The sequence below is a fragment of the Bacillus rossius genome, chromosome 6 (assembly GCF_032445375.1).
Source record: "Bacillus rossius redtenbacheri isolate Brsri chromosome 6, Brsri_v3, whole genome shotgun sequence".
Lineage (NCBI taxonomy): Eukaryota > Metazoa > Arthropoda > Insecta > Phasmatodea > Bacillidae > Bacillus > Bacillus rossius.
Window position 1 is genome coordinate 4,571,857 of NC_086334.1, and position 17,689 is coordinate 4,589,545.

The following is a 17,689-nucleotide window of genomic DNA, read 5'->3' on the forward strand; positions in this document are numbered from 1 at the left end:
CGTATCCCGCACTGTAACCAGTCTCTGTAAAGGATCTGTTTTTTTGTCTGATCGCCTAATAATTTCGATCTGTGTAATATTCTGGTTACTTCAGCCTTGTTAGAAATTAAAAATCCTTCAATCATTGTCAAAATATATATATGGGGATTTTGAAATATTTCAGTAGGATTTACTTTTATATATTCTGTGCTTTGTTGCGTAAAGGAGGTTGTCAAAAATGGTTACAAATGAGTTATTATCACAGGCAAGTTTGCGAAATTGATAAGGGAGGATAGAGACAAAATATTAAAACTATTAATGAGTTTTCAAAGTTATAAAGCAGTTAATAAAGCTAAAAAAAAAACTGACTTCAAGAAACCTGATAATTAGGGCCCGGTAAAATTCGCGGATTAAATGACCTCTAGGATAGCCTCCATTATCCTCTGCATTTCTCAAGTAAACACGCGTGTTCGTTGGGTACTAAATTGTGAGGCGTCTCCACTGGGTAGCTTGTGAATCGACGCTTCTTTGGTCGATAGTCTCTCATTGGCCCAGAGAGCTGCAGTTAAAACTGCGAGCCGATAGCAGAACCGGCAGAATTGTACACATGTTTGAATTTCAGCCTATCACGAAGTGAATCCGCGAATTGTTCGTGTCCCTGGTCGTCGTGAGTCGTGTGTCCGGCGGAGTCGGCCGAGCGGGCGAGCAGGGAAACCAGGCCAGGCCGGCAAGAGCCGGCAGGCGCGGCGTGGAATGCCACAGCCGCCCGGGGCACGGGAGCGACGCACTACCATGACCCGCGCCGCCCGGAGCCAGTTTTTATCGGCCTGCCCAGGGTTTCGGTAATGGGTATCGCCCGGCGGGGGGGCCTTCCCGCCACACGCCCGGCGCGCGAGCTGTTGGCCTCGGCTGTCCCCCGCGCGGCCAGAACCTCGATCACGAGGACGTCCAGACAACACTGTGGCCTCAGTTGCACGGGAAGCCTTCTTTTCACAGACGAGAGAGCCAAAACCCATAAGTTCCCCGAAGTTCATGCTTTTTCTCCGTATATTTTATGTAGCTATCCTAACCAAATCAACCGTCCACAATGTTTTAAAGTATTTATAATGTAGCTAACTTAACGTAATTGACAATTAGTATAATTTTATCAACACAGCCATATTTATTTACAATGAACAAAAAAAAAAACCGAAGATGCACGATCGGAATTTTGGCTCTCTCGTCTGTGAAAAGTATTCACTCAGTTGCACACAACCCTTCGATAGCTCGGCTTCCGGGTTGTAGCCGCGTCCTTGGCGAATAATTCACCGACTTTTCGTTCGGACATTGCATTCCGCCATCATCAGGGAGCAGTCACCTCAGTAGGTAACTGCTCCCTGATGATGGCGGAATGCAATATCAACCGAAAACGTCGGTGAATTATTCGCCAAGGATGAAGCTACAACCCGGAAGCCGAGCTACTTCAGACAATGGCCGTGAAAGCCTGCGAACCTTCGATAATGTGTTAGTTGGTTTGAAAGTACATCCCACCGGAAAACAAAGGGGGGACTTCTTCGCAGATGTTCTGGATCGAGGTCGCACCAACAATCGGGAACTGGCGGAAGTGTTCTCAGCGGCGAACTGGCACCATTCTTGTTGTGCGCGGGGATTTCGAGTGAGGACTTGTCCGGCGCAGCAGTGGTGGCGTGTGGGTCGCCACGTCTGTTCGGACCAGCCCTTGGAGGGGTCTCAGGGCTCCTGGCTCAACGACTGAGCAGTTGAGGAAACCCACTTCCGCCGCACCTACTGTGCCTGGGAAGCCTAAGATGTACATCAAGTTCTGTCCTTGCCCGAATATTCACCTTCGGCCAACCTCGGGTTCATTTATATATATTTATATTTCTCTGTTTATTTTAATGTAGCTATACTAACCAAACTAACCGCCCATAGTGTTTTAAATTGTTTTAATGCAGCTAACCTAACCGACCACTTTTAATATTTGAATTCATTTTTCCTGCGCAAAAATAAAACAAATCCCGAGGTTGGCCGAAGGTGAATTGTATTCGGGCGTGTTCGGGCAGTGACAGAACTTGATGTACATCTTGGGTCTCTCACTGTGCCTACATCGGAGTAAACAGGCAATTTGACTGCGAGAGTAGATGCTTCATGCACGCTAAAGGCTCGGTTTTGAAGGACATGTTGATTTTTTTTTTAAATTTTATCGTAAGGGCTACTTATGTATGTTTTAAAGCGATACCTCCCTTGCATTTAATGTCCTGTCACAAACGTGTTGTCTTAACCCGACGACGAGATGATTTTGGAGACAAAACTGGAAGTGATAGAGCAGGTGCGTTGAGCCATGAACACATATTTATTCACACTAACAAATTCTAAGTCGTTAATAACCCTCATTGATATCAAAATCGAAATATTGCAACAGTCTTGCTTTATTATGGCAGAAAGCCGGTGGAACCTCCTTACTTCTCGACACTGCAACCGATTAATCCTGTGTATAATGACTGCTGGTATCTACTTTACATTACCTGCCATTGACACAACAATGATTGACAATAATAACTAAGAAAAAAATAATAAAAAACGTATTTTTGGTTTCCATCTCAATAAAATAGCTACTGAATTTAGTTGTGCCCTTTTTTTATCATTAACACTTGACTGGAAGCAACAGTTATATCAATAATGTAATAAATTTATAAACAACAAAAAGGTTACGTAAAACTTTGATTATTATTCAGTTACTACGTGTATGGGGCTCCTAAGTTTAAAATAATGGGTGCAGAAAGTGATGACAATCACAACCCCTTGCGTGGTATTTTTACGCCCATTACATCACACTTAGTGAATCTTTGCTGAAACTGTTTGCGTCAGAACAACAAATGCAAAGTAGGTATCGTGTTGAAGTTCACCGAAATAGCCCTTTAATAATAGTTCATGAAGAGAGAGATAGAGATAGAGATAGAGATAGAGATAGAGATAGATAGAGAGAGAGAGAGAGAAATACCAACCACAGCACCACAAGGCGTACCACGTTGAAAATAACACGTGAAACCCCCGATCGCAAAATCCAGTGGACCTTTTCTCGACGGTGAGGTTCAAACCACGCTGCCTTCGGAGTCGGGCAGAAAGAAGTCAGCGCTGGTCGGTCGACGGGAGTTCAGCCCCACGCGATTATGTTGATGATGATGATGATGATGATGATTGCTGTTGCGACACGGGCTCTCCAATTGGCCGTCTCGCCCCGCGGAGGGGCAGGAGGGGAGGGTTTTTGATTGCCCGGCGAGGACTCGGAGCTTGTTAATGCCGTGATTGGTGGAGGCGACCTGCTGGCAGGCGGGCGCGCGTCTCTGATCACAAGTCCCCCCCCCCCCCCCCCCTCTCTCTCTCTCTCTCTCTCTCTCTCTCTCTCTCTCTCTCTCTCTCTCTCTCTCTCTCTCTCTCTCACGGTCGAGCGAGTGCGGCGGACACGAGGGTGCAAGCAACAAGATTAGTCCTTCTCGCGACTACTCGAGGGAGAGGCTGGAACAAACAGGACGTGTTCCACCGGGACAAACTGACAGGCCTCCACGACAGGCTAGATTCAAAACGTTGTTGCGTAATCATTCTACCCACGGGACATACAGAAATATTACAACTCACACGAGCTGCCTAGGAGATCTTGAAACCCAACCTACAGACGAAGGATTGACCAGGTTTAAGTAATAGGTAGAGTCCGGAAAAATTCGCGGATTCATTTCGTGATAGGCTGAAATTCAAACATGTGTACAATTCTGCTGGTTCTGCTATTGGCTCGCAGTTTAACTGGATCTCTCTGGACCAATGAGAGACTATCGACCAAAGAAGCGTCGAATCACAAGCTACCCAGTGGAGACGCCTCACAATTTAGTACCTAATGAACACGCGTGTTTACTTGAGAAATGCAGAGGATAATAGAGGCTATCCTAGAGGTCATTGAATCCGCGAATTTTTCCGGTCCCTAGTGATGTAAATGTAAAGCGTTGCCTGGATCTCAGCCCAAAAAAAAAAAAAAAAAACGAAACTTATTTTATTACAGCTCATTAAACAGACGTCAATTTTATCTAGGCGTAAAGAGCTCCGTAGTTACATAATAAAATCATAATCTTGAAAATTTTCTTGGCTTTAAATAAAAATAATAATAGTAATGGGGATATATGGTTCCAGTTAAGACGTTTTAATGGTAGGTAAATGAATTTGGAATCTCAAGAAGATAGTTATTTAAGTGCGACATTGCATTTCAGTTAAATCTTAACTTTATTTTTTGCTCATAATCACATGTTCAATGAAATTCTTTTAAAAACTTTAGGGGGCGCTGTAAATTTACTTTAACTCGTAGCTAAACTAGTATGTACAACAAATTTAGAATATTTTTTTTATGTTACTATGTAAAACCGAAAGTCTTTGAGAGCTTCATTAAAATCGTATCCTAAAATTAGTTAACGCATAATAATTATTTCACTAAATAAATATCAACATGAATTTGGTGTCTAAATTAAACTCTTATAATATAACATAGAAACTGGAACATTCCCTTATGGACACCCTTTTGCTAGGCACTTGGTTTGACAAGACGTATTATTTGCCCCTTGCATAGAGTTGGAATTTTTTATTTTGAGCTTGTCGACTGGTCAGTCAGTTAAGTATAAGGTAGTCCTAAGCCTTTCTCTTGCAATATTTGCTGGCATTTTAGGCTGTAAACACAAAGTAAACAGAAAATTAACTCTGTGCTGAGAAACAGTGGTAAATACATTAGGCAAGAAAAAATTAAATTTAATGACCAATAAAAATATCGTGAGTTTCCAAATAAAAATTATAAGAGGTTAAAATATATGAGTAAAATGGAATTAATATTAAGCTTTAGGTTTTATTTATTATTTTCTTTCCTATGTAAAAAATGTGTAACACTGAAAAACATTATATCTGAAGAAAGGTTTCTTGGAAACTTAGTGGAAATTGGAAATATTGGAGTCAAATTACAGAACGTTTAACTCAAAAGTTAGGCCTTTTGAGTGTCAATTTTTTCGTTTATTAATTTTATCATTAGTTTATTTAATGTTTCCCCTTAAATTAGTTGGGCCTTTGTATTGATTGTCAAAGGTTGTTAAGTCAACATTATTTTCAATGGAAAAAAATAGCTCGTGAGAGTATTTAAGTATGTTATTATTTGTAAACTGCAGACACTTTGTTATTCGAAAGCAGCTCATATTAGCACACCTGCTCCCTTGAGAGTTAAGAGACGTGCGGTGGTGACGTGACCGACCTTGTTTTGTTCCAGTGACGGCAAGTTCATCGGCATCGGCGAGAAGATCCGCCTGCCGGATGACGTTACCATGGGCTACATCATCGGTGAGTACACGACACTGTCGGCGAGTTACGTCTCCCTGTATCGTGTCCCTTCCCCCACAGCACTCTCCTTCCCCCACAGCATTCTCCTTCCCCCACAGTATTCTCCTTCCCCCACAGCACTCTCCTTCCCCCACAGCACTCTCCTTCCCCCACAGCACTCTCCTTCCCCCACAGCACTCTCTTTCCCCCACAGCACTCTCCTTCCCCCACAACACTCTCCTTCTCCCACAGCACTCTCCTTCCCCCACAGCACTCTCTTTCCCCCACAGCACTCTCCTTCCCCCACAGCACTCTCCTTCCCCCACAGCACTCTCTTTCCCCCACAGCACTCTCCTTCCCCCACAACACTCCTTCCCCCACACACTCTCCTTCCCCCACAACACTCTCCTTCCCCCACACACTCTCCTTCCCCCACAGCACTCTCCTTCCCCCACAGCACTCTCCTTCCCCCACAACACTCTCCTTCCCCCACAACACTCTCCTTCCCCCACAGCACTCTCCTTCCCCCACAGTACTCTCTTTCCCCCACAGCACTCGCCTTCCCCCACAACACTCTCCTTCCCCCACAACACTCTCCTTCCCCCACACACTCTCCTTCCCCCACAGCACTCTCCTTCCCCCACAGCACTCTCCTTCCCCCACAGCACTCCCATTCCCCCACACACTCCCCTTCCCCCACTGCACTTTCCTTCCCCCACATCACTCTCCTTCCCCACTGCACTTTCCTTCCCCCACATCTCTCTCCTTCCCCCACTGCACTTTCCTTCCCCCACTGCACTTTCCTTCCCCCACAGCACTCTCCTTCCCCCACATCACTCCTTCCCCCACAGCACTCTCCTTCCCCCACAGCACTCTCCTTCCCCCACATCACTCTCCTTCCCCCATAGCACTCTCCTTCCCCCACAGCACTCTACTTCCCCCACAGCACTCTCCTTCCCCCACAGCACTCTCCTTCCCCCACATCACTCTCCTTCCCCCATAGCACTCTCCTTCCCCCATAGCACTCTCCTTCCCCCACAGCACTCTACTTCCCCCACAGCACTCTCCTTCCCCACTGCACTTTCCTTCCCCCACATCTCTCTCCTTCCCCCACAGCACTCTCCTTCCCCCACATCACTCTCCTTCCCCCATAGCACTCTCCTTCCCCCACAGCACTCTACTTCCCCCACAGCACTCTCCTTCCCCCACAGCACTCTCCTTCCCCCACATCACTCTCCTTCCCCCATAGCACTCTCCTTCCCCCATAGCACTCTCCTTCCCCCACATCACTCTCCTTCCCCACTGCACTTTCCTTCCCCCACATCTCTCTCCTTCCCCCACAGCACTCTCCTTCCCCCACATCACTCCTTCCCCCACAGCACTCTCCTTCCCCCACAGCACTCTACTTCCCCCACAGCACTCTCCTTCCCCCACAGCACTCTCCTTCCCCCACATCACTTTCCTTCCCCCACAACACTCTCCTTCCCCCACACACTCTCCTTCCCCCACAGCACTCTCCTTCCCCCACATCACTCTCCTTCCCCCATAGCACTCTCCTTCCCCCACAGCACTCTACTTCCCCCACAGCACTCTCCTTCCCCCACAGCACTCTCCTTCCCCCACATCACTCTCCTTCCCCCACAACACTCTCCTTCCCCCACACTCTCCTTCCCCCACAGCACTCTCCTTCCCCCACATCACTCTCCTTCCCCCATAGCACTCTCCTTCCCCCACATCACTCCTTCCCCCACAGCACTCTCCTTCCCCCACAGCACTCTCCTTCCCCCACAGCACTCTCCTTCCCCCACATCACTCTCCTTCCCCCATAGCACTCTCCTTCCCCCACAGCACTCTACTTCCCCCACAGCACTCTCCTTCCCCCACAGCACTCTCCTTCCCCCACATCACTCTCCTTCCCCCATAGCACTCTCCTTCCCCCACAGCACTCTACTTCCCCCACAGCACTCTCCTTCCCCACTGCACTTTCCTTCCCCCACATCTCTCTCCTTCCCCCACAGCACTCTCCTTCCCCCACATCACTCTCCTTCCCCCATAGCACTCTCCTTCCCCCACAGCACTCTACTTCCCCCACAGCACTCTCCTTCCCCCACAGCACTCTCCTTCCCCCACATCACTCTCCTTCCCCCATAGCACTCTCCTTCCCCCACAGCACTCTACTTCCCCCACATCACTCTCCTTCCCCACTGCACTTTCCTTCCCCCACATCTCTCTCCTTCCCCCACAGCACTCTCCTTCCCCCACATCACTCCTTCCCCCACAGCACTCTCCTTCCCCCACAGCACTCTACTTCCCCCACAGCACTCTCCTTCCCCCACAGCACTCTCCTTCCCCCACATCACTCTCCTTCCCCCACAGCACTCTCCTTCCCCCACAGCACTCTCCTTCCCCCACATCACTCTCCTTCCCCCATAGCACTCTCCTTCCCCCATAGCACTCTCCTTCCCCCACAGCACTCTCCTTCCCCCACAGCACTCTCCTTCCCCCACAGCACTCTCCTTCCCCCACATCACTCTCCTTCCCCCATAGCACTCTCCTTCCCCCACAGCACTCTACTTCCCCCACATCACTCTCCTTCCCCACTGCACTTTCCTTCCCCCACATCACTCTCCTTCCCCCATAGCACTCTCCTTCCCCCACAGCACTCTCCTTCCCCCACAGCACTCTCCTTCCCCCACATCACTCTCCTTCCCCCATAGCACTCTCCTTCCCCCACAGCACTCTACTTCCCCCACAGCACTCTACTTCCCCCACAGCACTCTCCTTCCCCCACAGCACTCTCCTTCCCCCACAGCACTCTCCTTCCCCCACAACACTCTCCTTCCCCCACACACTCTCCTTCCCCCACAGCACTCTCCTTCCCCCACATCACTCTCCTTCCCCCATAGCACTCTCCTTCCCCCACAGCACTCTACTTCCCCCACAGCACTTGACTCGGACTTCGCTGGCGGGAACAGTCAGCAGGAACTCTCGAGAAGCCCCTCTGGAAGGTTCGACCACTTGTATGAAGGACTGGCAACGATTCTCCTCTCGTGACTTCCAATCGAGCGCGTCCAGAGTCTATCTCTACACACTCTTTAAAAACTGTCTTACTTTGCCCATTCCTTCGCCAGTCTGACGCTAACAGCGAGTTTCAATGGTCTTTCACTGTTTGTAGTGGGACTCTGAAATGTGCGACGCAGTCAGATATCCCGCCAATGAGGTTCGTAGTGTAATACGCTTTTGAATGGGAAAAACGTCCGCCCTATCGACATTTGCAGAGAGATAAACGAGATTTATGGCAATGTGCAGGATGAAGCTTCAGTGTGTTTAGCGGCGGGCGAAGAACGCCCGTGCCGCCCTTCTGTTGCGGTTGACGAACTCAAGACAAGGGACGAGGAATATTTGAACAGTATAGATGTTTCACTACAGATGGACTCAGTGCGTTCGTTCCTAAATGTTTAACAACTTGCCGGTAACTGGGTGTGCAGAAGGCATAGGAAAGCTGGTGATACGCTATAAGAAATTTTTTTTTAGAAAACAGGTATGGTATCATATGTGTTTTACATAAGTTTTATTTCATTATATTGGATAAAAATATCTAGACAAATAAACGTTAAAAAGTTATTTACTTTATGGATAACCATCGTGTTTCACAATGTTCTTTTCGCCACACTTTATGACACTGGTTTTCCCGCTCTGGTTGGTTTATTCTGCGCCCACAGTCATCCTCAGGGAAAGCGTATTTATGGCCACAGTTTAAAACTTCAGGCTCAATTTGTGTTTGATGTTGAGTTATAACCGCCGGGCAGCATCCAGCCTGTACCCAAGGCCCTCATCTGTGTGGATCTGCATGCGTTTTTAATTGCGTCGGCTGCGGCGGTAATGGCGGGTTGCTGCCGAGCAAGTACCGGCAGCTGGGGATCGGTAATGAATGTCCTGTCGGGATTGGTAGTGGCAGAGTCTGTGGTTTCCCGCCCGCCCCGCCCCGCCCGCCTCTGCTGTTCGAACACCTCCCGAGCTTCAGAGCGATCACGAGGCGGGCTCGTAACGGCCTGTCGCTCTCGGCCCGAGTTCTCGTGTCTCGTTGCTCGCAACCGTTACCGATTTACAGAACCGAGAACTCCTATACTGGTCTTCTACGGAACCGAGAACTCCCGGTACTGGTCTTCTACGGAACCGAGAACTCTCGGTACTGGTCTTCTACGGAACCGAGAACTCCCGGTACTGGTCTTCTACGGAACCGAGAACTCTCGGTACTGGTCTTCTACGGAACCGAGAACTCCCGGTACTGGTCTTCTACGGAACCGAGAACTCCCGGTACTGGTCTTCTACGGAACCGAGAACTCCCGGTTCTGGTCTTCTACGGAACCGAGAACTCCCGGTTCTGGTCTTCTACGGAACCGAGAACTCCCGGTACTGGTCTTCTACGGAACCGAGAACTCCCGGTTCTGGTCTTCTACGGAACCGAGAACTCCCGGTACTGGTCTTCTACGGAACCGAGAACTCCCGGTTCTGGTCTTCTACGGAACCGAGAACTCCCGGTTCTGGTCTTCTACGGAACCGAGAACTCCCGGTTCTGGTCTTCTACGGAACCGAGAACTCCCGGTACTGGTCTTCTACGGAACCGAGAACTCCCGGTACTGGTCTTCTACGGAACCGAGAACTCCCGGTACTGGTCTTCTACGGAACCGAGAACTCCCGGTACTGGTCTTCTACGGAACCGAGAACTCCCGGTACTGGTCTTCTACGGAACCGAGAACTCCCGGTACTGTCGGTCTTTTATTAACGGTGTAGTAGCCGTTTATTGAAGTTGTAGTAATAGTTCGTTTTGAACGATAAAACAATTTTTGGTGACCAAAAGCAAAAAGAGATAAACATTTATGTTACAATTTTTTTATTGCAAAAAAGTAACTACTAACGTGAACAGCCTTACTCTCAAACTTTAACTTCGAAAAAAAAAAATTCAATCAATTAATCCATGTAACTCATGCAAACTCACAGAATTATTAACTTGAAATAACATTTCTTGTTTTCGTAACGAACTTAAAAGAAGCAGGATAGTTGTTGTAAGGAGTATCGGCGCAGCAACCACAAGCACTCACAGCAGTCCGAGCGCCGCCTGGCGACTGAGAGACTGCCACGGCCGCCTTGCCTGAACAACCCTCAGTGCAGGCGCGAGTTGCGGGCTGCGTGCCGCCAAGGCGCACTTCCCGTCAACCAAGTACAGACAAACTGAAACATTTCCTTGGCTTCTGAGCGGACGCATGTGGCTGCCGATGCTTGTGCTTGCCCACAACTGTACCTCTCACGGCGAACAGTGTACACCCTCGTGCATGAGGCGAATGGTCGGAAGAGCATTCACTATTCTGATATGCCAACCTGTACAGTCATCGGTACAGTTTTGAGAAATTGCGTTCTTGCCTAAATATATTTTTTCAATGGTTATAGATTGTGCTGTCTATTAATTTTACCACTAACGAAAGAAATATGAGATTTTGATATTTTAAATTTAAGACTATTGACTTCCTTAAGCACAGCAAGGATTCAAGGACAGGTGGGTAACTGCATAGCAGCTAACACAAGTGTCGGTTTCTAAGATTATCATTATGACAATAAACATTACAATGCACAGCATGAATTATGAGCACGACCATATTTTAATACATCTTCCCGAGGCATTTTCGACTCCAACTAAGTTTACCCTGGACGAGTAGCATATGAACAAATAATATAATACAGAGATTATAATACATGCATGATAAATACACCTCTTAAACTTTAACAGTGGGCCCTAAGTTAAGAGTTTATGACACACGAACTGACTATTGAAAGTGGTAGCTTTAAAAACAGAAAATATTCAAAAAGGAGTGTACTATAAACTGGTGCCTTCAAGAAAGAACCAATACATTCGAGCACGCATTGGCTCACAAAAATTTATATAAAAGTTGGTATGTAAACACAAACGTTTTTCGAGGTCTCCCGATTCCTTTACATTTAGGCGCTACACATTATTAATATAGGTATGCATCATATTATTGTTTTAAATGCAAAAGACAGACATATGCAAAATAAAACGATCTTTTGACGAGCACGATTTAAAAATTCAAAAACACCAACCTGGCGGTTGTAACATTTGTCAATTCACAACTTTATTTAAAGAAAAAAAGTATTTAAATGGTTTCGTCAACAAAGAAATGTTGATCGAGTCAAAATAATCATATTAGGAAAGTAAAATTACAGTTAGTTCACAAGTTACATTAGTAAAAAAATGACTTGGAGCTCTGAATGTGAATGATGGTGCAGACGGATCAGTGCAGGGCGAGCGCATCGCAGTCCCTGCCCTGTGACAGCCCCGGGTCCCACGGTCCAGGCCGCGGGACCGCGAGGGGCGGTGACGTCGCGTGATGTATTCGCGGTCCGGCGGGTGACTAATGGGGGCCCGCTGATTGGTCAGGCGGTCAGATCGCCGGCGATAGCGGCCACCCGCGGCCTGCCTGCCCACCTGCGCTGCGGCCCTGCGCGCCTGCATACAGTGCGTCACACGTGGTCTGAGCACGGGAAGCCTAACATGCACATCAAGTTCTGCCATTCCCGATTACACTCGAATAATTCACCTTCGGCCAACCTCGGGTTTATTTATATATTTATATTTCTCTGTTTATTTTAATGTAGCTATACTAACCTAACTAACCGTCCATAGTGTTTAAAAGTTTTTTATTGTAGCTAACCTAACCGACTACTTTTAATATTTAAATGCATTTTACCTGCGCAAAAATGAAACAAATCCCGAAGTTGGCCGGAGGTGAATTGTTCGGGTGTAATCGGGAATGGCAGAACTTGATGTGCATCTTAGGTCTCCCGCCTGAGCACTCGGGAACACCGCCGTGTGTTCTTCACCGTGTCCCGTGGCCGGGGTTCACCCACGAGTGTACAGTCAGTGAGGGACGCCTTCAAGCGCATGTCCGTGTACCGGCGCGCAGTCTTCTCGTCGCGCGCGGGGCAACTGTGAAATATGAGCGGCGACCAGGGGCGTAGCCAAGGGGGGGGGGGTTTAGGGGTTCAAACCCCCCCCCCCCCCCCTTAGCATCAAATATTTAATTAATTTCTTATTCATCACTCAAACAAATTTCATATTATAATTAATAAAATTTTTACCGTTACAATATTTAAATTTAAGTACCGAAAACTGTTAAAATACCACTATTTTACACCTTAAAAATCCAAATTTTCCCGGGGGAGAACCCCCGGACCCCCCGCTTTAATACGGGGGGGGGGGGGGATGCTTCTTAACACCCCCCCATATTCAAATCCTGGCTACGCCACTGGCGGTGACCATACTTTAATATGGCGTACAAATGAAGATGAAGGTGTTTTATAGGTCCCTTGAGTGCTTTCAATAGTTTAAACCGGGAGTTTCTGAAAACACGTGTTTTTAGCCATTTTCACTCGTCAACGAAAGCAGATAGCGACGCGAGGCTGCGCCCCGCTTACCGGAGCATACGTGTGCAGAGCTACAGAAACTGCTCATGATATCCCAGTGGGGATACCATTTAAGAATACGTCGAATGCGAAATAGTAGTTCTACGTATTGTTGCGAAGATAATATGGTGAGGAAACTCGGTTCGTAAGGTATAGCCCAATAATGTCTGCACCATTAATTTAATTACCACACTCGAGATCTCTGTCCACAGTAATTAGTCTTACGCTTGTCATTGAAACATTAACACTTCCTACTGGAGCTTGGCTCGACAGTGGCTCGCTCTTCTGTCCGCCTCTGTCCGCTTCCTTCGCACACTCACCCACACCGCTATCGCTCGTCTCACTGACTGGCTGGCCAGGCCTTCTCGCAGGCCCGGCTCGCTCAGCAAGGGCCACTTGCCCTCTTCACCTCCCGCTGATCGCACGGGTATCGCCAGTATCACTCTCCGAGGGGTAAGACTCTCTCCGCTCTTCGCGGAGGCCGGCGTCGCTGCTTTTATACTGTTGGTAGACTTTCTGGAACCTACTTTGGGGGGGGGGGGGTAGAGGAGGGTTGGAAGTGTCGCGTCACCAAGGGCCGACCCGACGCCCGAAAAGTCCAGAAAGGCGGTGTTTATTCGCGCCACTCCGCGCGGCGGCCTCGAGAAAACCGCAGGATTCCCAGGCCGCTGAAAGGATCACTGACAACGGTCTGAGGCGGGACGGTGTGATGGGGGAGGGGGGTAGCGAGGACCCTTGTGGCATGCCTCACGTCAGAGGACGGCGGTGTGTGACGTCAGTGGCCGTGCGGGGCCGCCAGCCAGCTCCGAACCTGGGCGCGCGTCGCTGTCCTGTCTGCGTTCGTGACAATACGTACACCTCTGAAGCATGAGAACAAGAATACGCCATTTTGGTTTGGTTTCACCAGTTGTTTTGCAATAACGATTTTCTTTCATTTGATATACAAAAAATGGCTTCGTTCAAACACAGTTTATAATTTAGTGACGTTAAGTCATTGGCGTTTAGTATTCCATTAATTTTTGGGAAATGGCCACAATTGTGCATTATATAAGGCAAATGTTCTGTATTGAACGACACGTAATGTAAGCCAGTATGGCGTGTATCTCCGGCACGTAGCGGCGAGCTGGAAGCAGGCCGGTGCAGCCAGCAGCGGTGGTAGCAGGCTCGCCTCGGCCTGGCCGCGCCGCGCGACTGGGGCTCCCCTTCTCCTCCTCACCCCTCATGTACCAGGAGCCGGGTTGGGGAGGGGGGGGGGGGGAGGCTGACCCGGCGCGCCGCGGGTTAATTAGGCGAGCCGGCCGCCAGATGGGCGATAGCCGCCGCTATTAGCCGGGCGGGCAGGAGGGTCACTAACGAACCCCGGGGAGTTCCGCGCCTCCAGCGCCTCCGAGTGATACCTGTACACTTCCTTAACTCGTCCACTGCTCGGCTGGTGCACTTCCTCAGTCGTCCACTGCTCGACTGGTGCACTTCTTCAGTCATACACTGCTCAACAGGTGCACTTCCTCAGTCATCCACTGCTTGACAGGTGCACTTACTCAGTCATCCACTGCTTGACAGGTGCACTTCCTCAGTCATCCACTGCTCGACTGCTGCACTTCCTCAGTCGTCCACTGCTCGACAGGTGCACTTCCTCAGTCATCCACTGCTCGACAGGTGCACTTCCTCAGTCATCCACTGCTCGACAGGTGCACTTCCTCAGTCATCCACTGCTCGACTGGTGCACTTCCTCAGTCATCCACTGCTCGACTGGTGCACTTCCTCAGTCGTCCACTGCTCGACAGGTGCACTTCCTCAGTCATCCACTGCTCGACAGGTGCACTTCCTCAGTCATCCACTGCTCGACTGGTGCACTTCCTCAGTCGTCCACTGCTCGACAGGTGCACTTCCTCAGTCATCCACTGCTTGACAGGTGCACTTCCTCAGTCATCCACTGCTTGACTGGTACACTTCCTCAGTCGTCCACTGCTCGACAGGTGCACTTCCTCAGTCATCCACTGCTCAACTGGTACTCTTTCTGAGAGTTCAATTTCTTAACTCGTTCATATTGTGAGTGATCCAGGATTTGACTCGTTCTCTTTATAAGATATGCAGCGTTCAACTCGTACACTTGAATGAAGCCGTGTTAGCTGCTCGGAGTGAGGCACGAACACCTCGCAACCTTCGTTTGGCCGTTTTTGATGCCTGCAATAGGATTTCCAACTTTATTGAAATAATATAGTCGTCGATAACCACGTTTCAGCGGAGTTTGGCTTCCAGTTTATTAAAAAAAAAATATATATATATATTTTCGTCGATAACCACGTCACAGCAGAGTTTCGTTGTCAATTCTGAACGTTTATTTCACAGTTTTGAAAAAAAAAATACATTTTGGGTAATATATATGCTTATGTTTGGTACAGTTAGAATTTATTGTTATCGAACTATAAGTATGAATAAATCAGTGTTTTACGTTGGAAGTCTGATTTTGGCTACTCCGTGACATAATTATAGTTTTTTATAAGAAATATTTGTGACGTTATTTTGAGTATTACCTGTGACTCCACCGCCACATGTCTTACGCAGGTCACGGTGTTTACCCTACAGTTAACGGTATTTTTTTTGCACTTTCAAATTGCGGGCGAGAGATTTTTTAATTGTAAATTTAAAAAAAAGTATATGAGCTGAAATGAAGTATCACATTTATTCCCCCATCATTTTAATCAAGGGCGTTTTTTTTATGACGTGGTAACGTCTTATAAATCGATAAACGCCGCACCGGCTGCACGCACGAAAAAGCATGACTCATTGTAACGTTCCTCCTGAGCCGAGCGTGTAAGAACCGGCCAACCACCGTGCGAGAAAATCTTCTATAATATCAAACAGGTTAAGGCGGAATTTTTAACTAATTGTTCGTGATTATATGTAAACAAAATATTTAAATTAAATTTGCAAAAACTGTATATAATATTTGAAAATTAAAAAGTATGCAATTTTTCATCAATGTTTTGCTTATGACGTTATCACGTGAAATTATCGTCCGTAAACCGACTTTACAAACAACCCCAGCTTTTTTCAATTTTGTTTTGTGTTGCTCTCCTCGTTGTTTGCTCCCGCTGTGGAGTCCCTCACGTCCGCGCGAAGGTGAGAGCGCGTGGGTCGAGACCAGTGTTGCCAGATTGTAAACGTCAATGTCTCGTACCAAGGAGCGAAAATTCTCGTACGACACACAAAAAATTCTCGTACACAATTGGTATTGTAAAAGCAAAAGTTTAAATGTGTTTCTACAATATTTTTAGATACTTGACATTTGAGTTACAAGCCTAACAAATCTAAACTAAACAATTTTCACAATCCTATGATTACATAAGTAAAACATTATTAACAATAATTTTCACAACAATACATTTATTCTTGCCATTCACTCTTTTGCATTATTTTTTTCGTAAAAAATATCCAGTTTTTTTATTTTCGTTAATTTAACATACAAAAATACTCTAAATTGTGAGGTAGGGGTTGTGCATTTAAAATTATTCTGACTGGGTCATTTCCTGTGCTAGACAAATAGAGGTTGGCACCTGCTAATAAAAAACAAACACTATCTTTTAGTCGGCGTCGCCTGTGTTGCCAGCCAAAAAAAAAAAGTCTACGCTGTCGGGCAGGAACTTCAGTTAATGGTATTAAGTTACAAAAGAAATGTTATACACTTGTTTTACAAAATATCTAATATATCTTACCAGAACCCGGGTAAAAAAAAAAAACCAACATTGATAGCGATCTTCAAAATTCTCGTACAAAAGCGTACGAGATCCAACTTTACCTCGTACAACGTACACAGGTTCAAAATTCTCGTACAAATACGAGAATTCTCGTACGTCTGGCAACACTGGTCGAGACCCGCCAGTAGGAGGCGTGGTCACGCCCTGGGTGAGGGGGGGGGGTACCCCCCCCCCCCCCCGGTGGGCTGGTGACGTCATCCGTCAGGCGTCCCAGCAGTGGCTCGGAACACGGGCAGATAACCGAGCAGACAAAACAACACCTCTCAAAAAAAAAAAGTAATCTCAATAACAAAAGAGAAAGTTGTCTGTCTGCAGTTCGCGTAGTAGCGTGGAGGCGGCAATGCCTGGAGCCGTGAGATTTGGCCGGTAGATTCTCCAGGGACGGAGGGGCTTGTCTGTACCGCGAAGAGATATTTTCTAAATTAGATTTAGTTTCAGTATAGGTTAAAGAAAATGTGTATTCAAATCCCTAATAAATGCGATTTTGGTGTAATCACACACACACACACACACACACACACACACACACACACACACATATAATGTTGTAACTTTTTTTCATAAGTTGGTTTTCAAAATTAGTTTAAGTTTTTTTTTTAATTTGAAGCGGGGCAGTGACGTCCCGCGAGAAGGGGCGTGTATAATGAACAATGCGAGAGTATCTGCGTGCAGACTTCAGTAGCAAAGCACGGGTGAACCATCTAGTGTTAGATAATTCCGTAACTAGGACTCGGATGTCTGGAGCCCTGCGCGCCTGTTTGCGCTTCCTCGCGCCCGAAAGTTTGTATCTTCCCATTGTTATTACGAAATACGAGTATCCATAAATTTTTGTTTAATTTTTTTTTTTTTTGGTGTTAAGGGCCTGCCAACTGCACCGACCTTCAAGCCCGGCGGGCTCAGTGGGAGCCGACTTACGTACTGACGTAATTAACATAACCGGTCCGGAAGCGAGCTGTGAAAGCTTGCTCGCTGCGGGGATCCAAACCCAGTCAGCGAGCGTCCACCCGGGGGAGGAGGGGGGGGGGGCAGTGATCTCGTTCGTGCTTCGCTCGACCGGATGTCCCATCACTGTCTAAGCTCGGGTCCTTGACGTCTGCGACGCCTGTGTTGCTTGGAGCTTTCCTCTGTGTGGTGGC

General features: G+C 47.5%; 1 protein-coding gene across 2 annotated transcripts in view; it reads left to right on the plus strand.

Annotated features, from left to right (window-relative positions):
- LOC134532540 (fringe glycosyltransferase) overlaps window positions 1-17,689 on the plus strand; it is a 124,323-nt gene that overhangs the window by 100,842 nt on the left and 5,792 nt on the right. For both annotated transcript variants that reach the window (XM_063369036.1, XM_063369038.1), the window contains exon 8: window positions 5,267-5,337. In XM_063369036.1, the coding sequence (XP_063225106.1) occupies window positions 5,267-5,337 (71 nt within the window). The remainder of the gene's footprint in view (window positions 1-5,266; window positions 5,338-17,689) is intronic.